Here is a 12,717-nt window from a genome sequence, read left to right on the forward strand (position 1 = left end):
CACGCTCACATTCATCCATCTTATGACGGGCCTCATAGAAAACACATACTGCTGTTGGCCCATCATATGATGGGCCTCGTAGTGAGAGAACATTCTCATTGGTCAGTCATGATGGGCCCTGTGCTTAGAGGGTTAAGTAAGTATTGAACGACAATGTGGAGCTGGTGCTTAGAAAAGTTTCGTGAACTTCTTAATTCCTAGTGCAAAATATTTCATTTGGGCTAAAATTAATGTTCAATTAATGGCATCATTTGTATGTGCACCATAACTGGAAAAAAAGTTTTGAGTTGTGTCACTACTGTAAACTTGTACGGAAGAGTTAAAACAGGATGTAAATGCACACAAAGAAAAAAAAAAACCCCTTTCCCTGGTGAAAATACACTTTTTCTGTTTTAGCACTCAGATGCTGTTGCCGGATCTGAGAGTTCCATTCATTCAATTTAACAATACCATAAAAATATCACGTCTGGATGAGCTCCTGGATCGTCTGAGGCACTATACTTTTAATAATTTTATTACAGAACTATTTGATAAACATACAAGATAGAAATAACAAACTACCCTTGGAAAAATATAATGTTCAGGAAAAGTTGTACATGGTGTGTATGACATACAAAGTCCTGAAAGATAACTTACAACTCAAAATATAACAAATAAGAGAAGTTTTCATGTTTCTTCTGGAGGAGCACCCAATTCACATACTTCAAGGCAGACAAAATCGGTGTTGAAGAGACAGATATTATCTCCACGATTTACATGCGTATTTCACCAGTTGTCGTGTACTAGTTGTGAGGCAGGGTTTGAAACAAGACAGCCATCTGGCTGGCTACCAGCATATATCTCCATGTTGCAGGTGTAAAACAATTTGGAATCAGCTGTAGCAAATATTTTTATTCCATGTTTTCTCGGCTTCAACAGTATGTATTGGTTAAAAGAGCAACGTCCTCTGGAGGCCTCGAGTTTCTCGTCAATGGTTACGTTTTGGCCTACAACGTAACAAGATTGGCAGTTCTTCACAAACTTTTGAACTCTCGAATTGGCACCAGGTGTTCCCCTACTCTGCGTTCGCTACATGATTGTCCATAATCAAATTGCAGAGCTTGTAGCAGAAAACTAAACCTGTATTCATTCATGGTCAATGGAAATATCTAGATTCTGAAACCCTTGGAATCCCACAAATCTTGAAGACTTACTTCCTGCCTTGTGCAATGCAGTTATGTATAGAAATCCAATGAAGGTTTGTATCTCGACTATGTCCACTGGGCAGGTGTATTGTTCATGCTGGTAATTGCTTCGGATAATTTCAGTGTATGGATTCATGTGCTTTACAATCATTTCCAGCATTTCCTGGTCAAATAAGCATTCCCATGTTTTTGAAATTCCTTCAATATTTTTTGCTTTCCCAGAGACACCACGAGGCCTTATATGGAGAATGTTGTTTTTGGGTTTTCCTGCAATTTGTGTATGCTGTCTTTTTCCAATCGAATGATCTATTTTCTTTTCTTTCCTTTCTTCCTATAACGACAATACAGATCGCTATCTTCCTCACCTGAACTTACGTCTGTGTCGGTCTCTGAGTCGTCTCTTTCTTCTATGCTTTCTGAGGCATCAGTATAGATGTCTCTGTCTCCCAGATCGAGAACAGGAGCACTGTGTGCAGCATGTTCACAGTCATCATCAAACAAAATTTTTTGAAAATCTGTAACTTCTGGATTGTATGTATCTCGAATTTCATTTGAGACCATGTCTAGACAAACAACAGACCTGTAAACAATGTTAACATTCTATAATTGCAAAACAAAATAAAAAAAGAGAAGTTGAGACCATTGTTAAGGAATGAGAAAGATTATAACACAAATGCTGGCTCTGGATCAAAGAGATCCAGTACCAGTTTTTACTATCTAAGTGCACAATAATAATTACCACTTCACATACAGAATGCTTGAATGTTAAACACAAAGAGACACTACTTTGAGGAAAATTCAATGAATCAAGAATGATGCTGGTGTGGTATCTGTGCGATCTATACTCCTCAAAGGGTTAAGTTTTTAAACAAGACATAAAATAATTCATCTTGTGTAAAAGGAAATTTACCTTGAAAGTAACACTTTTCAAACCACCATTCGTAACATTTTCCCAAGACCTGTTAGAAATAGTTTAGTTTCAGCAGTTGAAAGAGTGCGCCAGAAAACAGGTATTACTGCGTGTGTGCAGCTATGCTAATGCAGAAAGCATGTTCATATGTATACAGCATTAAGACATCTTACATTATGTCATAAAACAGGAAGTCACAGGATACTCCAAGAGCATTGGAATTTTGTAAACCAAACAAATTCATAATTTGGCTTGAAGTGCACACTGATTTCCAGATTCACGATGAAGTAGGCCCCAACTTGACATTAAGCTATTCACTGTAATTTTCAGTATGTAAATTTTCTTGGAATGCCTGTACTGTACTATCTGATGTTTGGTTCTTTATTATGGCACAATGCCATAAGCCAGAGATGAAAACGTGGATGTGAAATTCGCAAACAGTTGGAACTGACCAATACTGTGGAAAAGATTAGTAAAAGCAAAATTTCTTTAGCTAACTGACAAAAATAACTTCCTTGTTCTGCAAGGAGATTTAACGTTTGTCTACTAAAAATGTGGAAATGAAAACTGTTAATATATTTTAGCATTCCATAACTATGCGACTGTTTTTTAACTCACGTGATAGCTCCCGGCCATAGAAATGCATTTTATTTTCGTCTGATGTGGGAGCTGTAAACAGAGGAAACAATAAAATCACAAAATGTAAACAAGGGTAGGAGCAGACTTTGCTTTTCGAAGTAGTTTCCTTGTGACTAGGCTGCTGCTGTCAGGCTCCTTCAGTTATAGTTACAGAGGGAGTGATGTGATGTGCAATACATAGGTCCCTCCCCTCTGATCATGCTACTCTGTGCTAAAGACGCATGGTCTGCTGGGTTAATTTAGGAGAGATGTTACATGAGCAGTGTGAGTTTGGTAACAGGTGGCACCGGCATGGGTGTGGCCATGCAGCCATTGTGGGGTGTAGGTCAGGAGGACCATCCCTCCTCCCCCCCCCCCCCCCCCTCAAATCCAATTTTGCTGTGGACTATGTTCTAGAACAACTTCCCTCCCACATTAGAGCTTGGATCCTGGGCTGCAAAGTCAATGCTGCGGCCTTTGCAGATCATGTCCTGCTGTTTACATTGACCAAGAGGGGCCTGCAGGCCCTCACTGATGCAGCAGTTGCAGCCCTCACATATCTGAGGCTGCACATCAATCCAACGAAGTGTTTCACCCTCGCCTTGGTGACTTCAGGCAGCGACAAGCAAATAAAGATGGAGGTGGACGGCAACATCAGTTTCAAGGTTGGCAACACCACTGTGCTGGCTACTAAGCAGTGCAGTTCTCAATGTCAGCTCGATGTCTTTTTAACCCTTGATGTCATCTGAGGAGCAGCTGGACGTCATCTGAGCTCTGCTGAAGTCACAACAGCACCTCTACATGCTCATCGAAATGCTTGTGCCTGGCCCGTACCACAGGCTGGCCCTCAGCCACGCCCGTGTCGGTGCCCTGAAGTCAGCGGACATTGCAATCCAGGCCGCTGTTAGATGGTGGGCACCCCCCTGGGCTACTTCCATGCTCCTGTGCCCCAAGGAGGGCTCTGTGTTCCATCATGCCGCTGAGTGGGGCCAACCCTCTGATGCTCTTGTCTCCTGGTGCTGAGGAAGATGGGGCCAGCCATCAGTGGTGTGAGCCTGGGCGAGATGCAGCCCGAGTTCATGCCATTGGAGCAGCACCTTATATGGGAGGGTTACCTAAGGACGTCAGCACAGGTCAGGGAGATGTGGGTGGCATGCCTACACACTGCCATCGGCAGGGGGCTTCTCTCTTCATCTGCCACCATCCAGGGGCAGCATCAGTGGGTTGCTGACACCAGTTGGTCACTATCTAGGCAAGAATTCATCAACACCATACGCGCCTGCATCAACAGCTACCCCACAAAGGCACGGTGCAGTTGCAGGTGGGAAGGTGGACACCAGATGCTGTGCGGGCTGCAGAGCTGTTGAAATCACCAACCATGTTCTCTACATTTGCTACCAGACACATGGTTCCTGAGTGAAGTGACAAAGCACCATTGTCAAGTACGTCACCTGTGGACTCGTGCAAAGGGGCTTCAGTGCCACCGTGGAGCCACACCTCTGCACACCTGGGGCTGCACAAGCCAGACATGGCAGTCAAAGACACCATCGCCCATGTGATCGACACCCACGTAGTCAGTGACCATCTCCGACGACTTGTCACAACAAGGAGGTAGCCTATTATGACAGGCCATCCATCCGGCGTGCTGTCTCCGACCGGCATCCAGGCTCCAAACACTTGAGCAGTACTCAAGAATAGGTCGTATTAGTGTTTTATAAGCGGTCTCTTATCTCCTATCTGCCTTCACCACAACTGTCATTACATGCTCGTCCCACTTCATATCGCTCTGCAATGTTATGCTCAAATATTTAATCGACATGATTGTGTCAAGCGCTATACTACTAATGGAGTATTCAAATATTTTTCCTATTCATCTGCATTAATTTACATTTATCTATATTTAGAGTTAGCTACCATTATTTACACCAATCACAAATCCTGTCCAAGTCATCTTGTATCCTCCTACAGTCACTCAATGTCGACACCTTCCCGTACACCACATCATCAGCAAACAGCTGCACATTGCTATCCACCCTATCCAAAAGATCATTTATGTAGATAGAAAACAACAGCGGACTTACCACACTTCCCTGGGGTGCTCCAGATGATACCCTCACCTCCGATGAACACTCACCATCGAGGACAGCGTACTGGGTTCTATTACTTAAGAAGTCTTCGAGCCACTCACGTACTTGGGAACCAATCCCATATGCTCATACCTTAGTTAGGAGTCTGCAGTGGGGCACTGAGTCAAATGCTTTCCGGAAGTCATATGGCATTCGTCTGATACCCTTCATCCATGGTTCTCAAGATATCATGTGAAAAAAGGGCGAGTTGCGTTTCGCAGGAGCAATGCTTTCTAAAGCCGTGCTGATGCATGGACAGCATCTGTGGGCTCATCTGCAGCAGATGAGAATGAATTCGTTGTACGAGCCACCTTCCTAGCCAGATGGAATCGGACGGCTGGTGAATGGTAATTGTGCTAGCTGGAATCAATCCTTCTCACAGCTGCTTGTGCATTCTTTGACATCACTTCCCATCTATGGTTCTGATTCATTGATCACTAGTCTGCCATCTGATTCAGAGTCATGATTTGGTGGTTTGTACCTTTAACCTATACGCTTTCAGAGGTCTTAGTTTTCAAGTTTTTATGCCTGCACCTACTCTTCCTCTGTGTGGTCATGAGCTTTACATGAGGGGATGGTGTGTGTGTGAATTTAACCTCGGTAGTGGTTTTAAGGGGGAGGGGGCCTTGGGTAGTGCTGTGGAAGAGGGTTTGGGTGAGATTTTGCATGGGAGGCAGTCCTCTTTCTCCCATGTGCACCTGAGGTAGGAAATGGGATTATCTATGCACTTGCTGACAGAGTTCGCTGATGCAAGGGGTTTTTATGGTGCTGAACTTACTTACAACATACATTGTTGTGCCTGTGTGCTATGAGATGGTGTTAGTTGTCTTCACTGGATTGGGAGGCAAAATCAAGGGTTGCCATGTGGGTGCCATTCACAGCCTTGATTGCCAACACCACAGGTTTTCGTCAGATGATTCTGACCTGAACACAATGACAGCTGTGGGTGACTGGCTGGTGACCAGGCTCTGGCATGCAGTTTCCCTAACACAGGTGGGAGGGGGGGGGGGGGGGGAGCAGAGCATGGGCCTGTTGCAGCTGAAGTGCTCGATTCAGCCGGAAAAATGGCTCGTGACAACATGGAGAATAAGGCAGCATTACCTGAGAATGTGTACTGCAACCCCCACTCATCGCATACAGCATTACATCATTGATAACCAATCATGCACTTAATACATGAGATATGTTACATTAAATAATATAGCAAAATCAACATAAAAAGTACATATTTAATGATAGAAATGTATACCATTCTGAATATTAAAAAATATTTAATTATGGAGTGCCCCAGGGCTCGGTATTGTGACCATTGTTATGTTTGATTTTTATTATTGACCTACCACAACAGTTTTCAACAGCTGATATCAAATTATTTGCTGATGATTCCAGCTTCATTGTTGTTGTTGTTGTTGTTGTTGTTGTTGTTGTTGTCTTCAGTCCTGAGACTGGTTTGATGCAGCTCTCCATGCTACTCTATCCTGTGCAAGCTGCTTCATCTCCCAGTACCTACTGCAACCTACATCCTTCTGAATCTGCTTAGTGTACTCATCTCTAGGTCTCCCTCTACGATTTTTACCCTCCACGCTGCCCTCCAATGCTAAAGTTGTGATCCCTTGATGCCTCAAAACATGTCCTACCAACCGATCCCTTCTTCTAGTCAAGTTGTGCCACAAACTTCTCTTCTCCCCAATCTTATTCAATACCTCCTCATTAGTTACGTGCTCTATCCACCTTATCTTCAGTATTCTTCTGTAGCACCACATTTCGAAAGCTTCTATTCTCTTCTTGTCCAAACTAGTTATCGTCCATGTTTCACTTCCATACATGGCTACACTCCAAACAAATACTTTCAGAAACGACTTCCTGATACATAAATCTATATTCGATGTTAACAAATTTCTCTTCTTCAGAAACGCTTTCCTTGCCATTGCCAGTCTACATTTTATATCCTCTCTACTTTGACCATCATCAGTTATTTTACTTCCTAAATAGCAAAACTCCTTTACTACTTGAAGTGTCTCATTTCCTAATCTAATTCCCTCAGCATCACCCGATTTAATTTGACTACATTCCATTATCCTCGTTTTGCTTTTGTTAATGTTCATCTTATATCCTCCTTTCAAGACACTGTCCATTCCGTTCAACTGCTCTTCCAAGTCCTTAGCCGTCTCTGACAGAATTACAATGTCATCGGCGAACCTCAAAGTTTTTACTTCGTCTCCATGAATTTTAATACCTACTCCAAATTTTTCTTTTGTTTCCTTTACTGCTTGCTCAATATACAGATTGAATAACATCGGGGAGAGGCTACAACCCTGTCTCACTCCTTTCCCAACCACTGCTTCCCTTTCATGCCCCTCGACTCTTATGACTGCCATCTGGTTTCTGTACAAATTATAAATAGCCTTTCGCTCCCTGTATTTTACCCCTGCCACCTTTAGAATTTGAAAAAGAGTATTCCAGTCAACATTGTCAAAAGCTTTCTCTAAGTCTACAAATGCTAGAAACGTAGGTTTGCCTTTTCTTAATCTTTCTTCTAAGATAAGTCGTAAGGTCAGTATTGCCTCACGTGTTCCAACATTTCGACGGAATCCAAACTGATCCTCCCCGAGGTCTGCATCTACCAGTTTTTCCATTCGTCTGTAAAGAATTCGCGTTAGTATTTTGCAGCCGTGGCTTATTAAACTGATAGTTCGGTAATTTTCACATCTGTCAGCACCTGCTTTCTTTGGGATTGGAATTATTATATTCTTCTTGAAGTGTGAGGGTATTTCGCCTGTCTCATACATCTTGCTCACCAGCTGGTAGAGTTTTGTCAGGACTGGTTGTCCCAGGACCATCAGTAGTTCTAATGGAATGTTGTCTACTCCGGGGACCTTGTTTCGACTCAGGTCTTTCAGTGCTCTGTCAAACTCTTCACGCAGTATCGTATCTCCCATTTCGTCTTCATCTACATCCTCTTCCATTTCCATAATATTGTCCTCAAGTACATCGCCCTTGTATAAACCTTCTATATACTCCTTCCACCTTTCTGCCTTCCCTTCTTTGCTTAGAACTGGGCTGCCATCTAAGCTCTTGATATTCATACACGTGGTTATCTTCTCTCCAAAGGTCTCTTTAATTTTCCTGTAGGCAGTATCTATCTTACCCCTAGTGAGATAAGCTTCTACATCCTTACATTTGTCCTCTAGACATCCCTGTTTAGCCATTTTGCACTTCCTGTCGATCTCATTTTTGAGACGTTTGTATTCCTTTTTGCCTGCTTCATTTACTGCATTTTTATATTTTCTCCTTTCATCAATTAATTTCAATATTTCTTCTGTTACCCAAGGATTTCTAGCAGCCTTCGTCTTTGTACCTACTTTATCCTCTGCTGCCTTCACTACTACATCCCTCAGAGCTACCCATTCTTCTTCTACTGTATTTCTTTCCCCTATTCCTGTCAATTGTTCCCTTATGCTCTCCCTGAAACTCTGTACAACCTCTGGTTCTTTCAGTTTATCCAGGTCCCATCTCCTTAATTTCCCACATTTTTGCAGTTTCTTCAGTTTTAATCTACAGGTCATAACCAATAGATTGTGGTCAGAGTCCACATCTGCCCCTGGAAATGTCTTACAACTTAAAACCTGGTTCCTAAATCTCTGTCTTACCATTATATAATCTATCTGATACCTTTTAGTATCTCCAGGGTTCTTCCACGTATACAACCTTCTTTCATGATTCTTAAACTTCATTATAAAAGGGAAAAATGATTATGAGATGCAGCGAAAAAATTGACAAAGCAGCAGAAGTAGCAGAAAAATGGTTTAAAGATAACTGTCTTATTGTCATTGACAAGAAAACTGTATGGATGAACTTCAACCATATAAGGAGCAAAACTAGGACCAATGTAAAATTCACATTACGAACAGCCAAATTCAGCAAAAGAATCATATAAAACTTTTAGGATTATGGGTGGATGAGTATTTACGATGTGAGAAACATGTAGAAATGTTTAACAAAAAATTAAGAAAGTACTGTTACATATTAAGATTGCTCAAAGATTGCTGCAATACCAAAACAGTGTTAAATGCTTATTACCTATACATGCTATAATATCCCTTGGCCCAGTTCAGTTACCTTTCTACTGTTACTGGTTTAAAGTGAAGATGTATAGCGCCGTGGCGCATTTCGCCTGCACGAGCGAAATGTTTATTCATTGACTTAGTGTTGCTCCATGGTGAGCGGAGAAAAGTAAGAAAATCGGACTGTGATGGGACTTTGTTATAAGACAGCATAATGAGAGGAGGTGTAGAAGTGTGTCCAATGAAACAGTCATTGTCAGCCACCATATTGTATAATTTGTGCTTTTTAGGGTTCACAAGGAGTTTAGTAATGGCCATAATAGAGTCTGTTGCTTTTCAAAGGTGGTTGTTGTTGTTGTCTTCAGTCCTGAGACTGGTTTGATGCAGCTCTCCATGCTACTCTATCCTGTGCAAGCTTCTTCATCTCCCAGTACCTACTGCAACCTACATCCTTCTGAATCTGCGTAGTGTATTCATCTCTTGGTCTCCCTCTTTGATTTTTACCCTCCATGCTGTCCTCCAATACTAAATTGGTGATCCCTTGATGCCTCAGAACATGTCCTACCAACCGATCCCTTCTTCTGGTCAAGTTGTGCCACAAACTTCTCTTCTCCCCAATCCTATTCAATACTTCCTCATTAGTTATGTGATCTACCCATCTAATCTTCAGCATTCTTCTGTAGCACTACATTTCGAAAGCTTCTATTCTCTTCTTGTCCAAACTATTTATCGTCCATGTTTCACTACCATACATGGCTACACTCCATACAAATACTTTCAGAAATGACTTCCTGACCCTTAAATCTATGCTCGATGTTAACAAATTTCTCTTCTTCAGAAACGCTTTCCTTGCCATTGCCAGTCTACATTTGATATCCTCTCTACTTCGACCATCATCAGTTATTTTGCTCCCCAAATAGCAAAACTGCTTTACTACTTTAAGATTCTCATTTCCTAATCTAATTCCCTCAGCATCACCCGACTTAATTCTACTACATTCCATTATTCTCGTTTTGCTTTTGTTGATGTTCATCTTATATCCTCCTTTCAAGACACTGTCCATTCCGTTCAACTGCTCTTCCAAGTCCTTTGCTGTCTCTGACAGAATTACAATGTCATCGGCGAACCTCAAAGTTTTTATTTCTTCTCCATGGATTTTAATACATACTCCGAATTTTTCTTTTGTTTCCTTCACTGCTTGCTCAATATACAGATTGAATAACATCGGGGAGAGGCTGCAACCCTGTCTTACTCTCTTCCCAACCACTGCTTCCCTTTCATGTCCCTCGACTCTTATAACTGCTTTTCAAAGGTACTACGCCTAGTTCAAAGGTTATTGCATGTATTTAATTTTGATCAAAGGATTCTATGATGAACTGTTATGTACTACAAGCTTGTATAGGACTCTGAACATTTGGTGGTCGATGTTTGCTGTTGAACCTGTTTCAAAAACACGATCAAAAGCATAGAGAAACTTTCTCTGCTACAAGGAACTCATTTCATTCGCAGACAATCATCGAATGACCAAATGCAAAGGCAGTGTTCCAATTCGAGAAGATGCTATAGAAATTTTCTTTCTCTTACATTTCAAGAATTTTACAGGCAAACGTCGGAATCGGCAGCTGCTTCTCCACCAGGAGAGTAGCTTGTCTATGTGTACAAAATTACGTATGTTGTGGAGGTCTTCAATGCCGCACAGAATATTGTACTTCACAGACATACACACAGAGACACTACACGTGTGTGTTCAATAACAACGAGTGTAATATTACCAGCTGGAAAAATCTTAAATTCGTCTTATGAGCAGTAAAATGTAGGAAAATGCATAGTCTACTGAAGTGTGGTATAGTGTTCTGGGGAAATATGTCTTTTGCAAAGCAGTCTTTTAAGCTCCAAAAGGAAACTGTAAGATTAGTAAGTGATGTTGCTTACAGAGCACCATGTAGAGGTATCTTTAAGGAATTAAAAATCATGACCTTACCATCTATATTTATATCTGAAAGGATCTGCTTCATTAAAAACCATGAAGTTTCGGCTTTGAATAGTGAGATCCACAATTATCAAACAAGGAACAGGGATGACCATCATAGGGAGGTGCACGAAAAATCAATATATCATGACAGAGCTGTTTACAAACCAAAAATTCTGTACAGTACATTGCCAGATACTATAATAAAAAAGGCCTTTAATACATTCAAAAAAAAACTTAAAGATCTACTAACAAACAAAAGCTTGTATGGCATTAATAAAATTTTGTTCAAATCTGTAGCTCTGCTTCCCAACTCTCTAAGCAAAAATTCATAATTAGCAACCATTCCAGATAGAAGCAAACTTCTTTCACTCATGTATGTATCTAATCATGCACCTAGCTTTTGTGCTGTATGTTACTAGGCCTAGTTAACTAAAGTGCAAGTATTTAAAAGTTTTAGTAAAATCAACCAATGGTTTCGCAAGCTTTTATTCTATCTGTATGTACATATATAATTTTATGATCTAATTAAGCATAATAATGATTTTGTCATAAAGATGTATTGATACCAATGATAAGATTTTGTACATGATGTAAATATGTAATATTTTATACTGTTCTGTACTGTGACAAGTCCAATATCATGAATGTGATAATATGGGTGTTAAGTAAATAAATGATTTACAACAATCCTTTCACAATCTTTTTACAACAAAGAAATACAAAGACAGATGTGATTTGATTGGTTTTGCGAGTAAACTGACCTCTATGGGCATTTGTATGAACTTGAAAGTAGTTTTAGCAGAAATTGCTGTACTGGTTACCATGGCAATGGCTTGCCGATACCAATAGTTGTGTTCTAGTGAGGCCTACCGAAGACACAATGGGGAGGGGGAATTCTGAGAAGGCAGCGGTTATCCAATAACTTGGAAGTAAACCATTGTGTTTCAACTTCGATAGATGAAAATAATGTGATAATAAATGTGTCATGTTCTCACCTACTTAAGTACAAGAACACATTTTTACAATCTATGATTCATAGAGCATTGAAATTGGCCCTTGAAGCCATTGATATTCGAAGAGAATATGTTATTTATAGCATCAGCCATAGCCAATCATTCTGACACTAATGTAGATGACACTTTACTTCATAAATTAAAGGAGTCCAATAGCATTCCTGTGGGTCCTAATAGAAAAATTTACTAAAATGATTTTTATTGGAACTATTTCAGACAGAAGAAATAGATTATATAAAAACACTGAAGTGACCACTGCTTTCACTACTAACAATCTGCCACAAACTAAACTGAGGCACATGATTGATGAGTGCAATAACAGGTATATCAATTCAGATATACATAAAATATCGTCCATGACTGTGAAAAGCAGTATATTGCAAAGACAGAAAGAAACATGAATTTGCAGTTTAAGGAGAAAACAGTAGGTGCCTCTCATTAGAAATCATTATCTGGCCAGCATTTGACAGAGAATAATCATTCAAAAGGTTCCAGTGACAATAGCTTGAGAATTATCATAACATATCTAAGGGATTACTCCTTAATACCTTTAGAAGATGGAAATAATGTACATTTTAAAAATATATCACTATTAGTGTTGACTGAACAGCTTCATTTTAACAAAAGATACTTCTTTGAACTTTCGGATGATTTACTGTAAGACTGCTGCAACCTTCTCTTTATACTTTTGTAGTAAAAAAAATAAAGAGCTTTATTCACTTACTATTGAAGCTAACAATATTATTATCACATACATTATCATACCATTGTTGTAATCACAGATGGGTGCTTAATGTGTCTCTCTTTTAACCAAATATTTTAAATTTTAA

At 40.3% G+C, this 12,717-nt stretch overlaps 1 protein-coding gene across 1 annotated transcript in view; it reads right to left on the reverse strand.

Annotated features, from left to right (window-relative positions):
- Nucleotides 1-476: 476 nt before the first annotated feature.
- Nucleotides 477-12,717, reverse strand: part of LOC126272999 (transmembrane protein adipocyte-associated 1 homolog) — a 170,914-nt gene continuing 158,673 nt past the window's right edge. Inside the window, exon 9 of the mRNA XM_049976360.1 lies at nt 477-1,764. Coding sequence (XP_049832317.1) covers nt 1,732-1,764 — 33 coding nt within the window. The 3' untranslated portion in view covers nt 477-1,731. The remainder of the gene's footprint in view (nt 1,765-12,717) is intronic.

Source organism: Schistocerca gregaria, chromosome 5 (assembly GCF_023897955.1).
Source record: "Schistocerca gregaria isolate iqSchGreg1 chromosome 5, iqSchGreg1.2, whole genome shotgun sequence".
NCBI classification, from domain to species: Eukaryota; Metazoa; Arthropoda; class Insecta; order Orthoptera; family Acrididae; genus Schistocerca; species Schistocerca gregaria.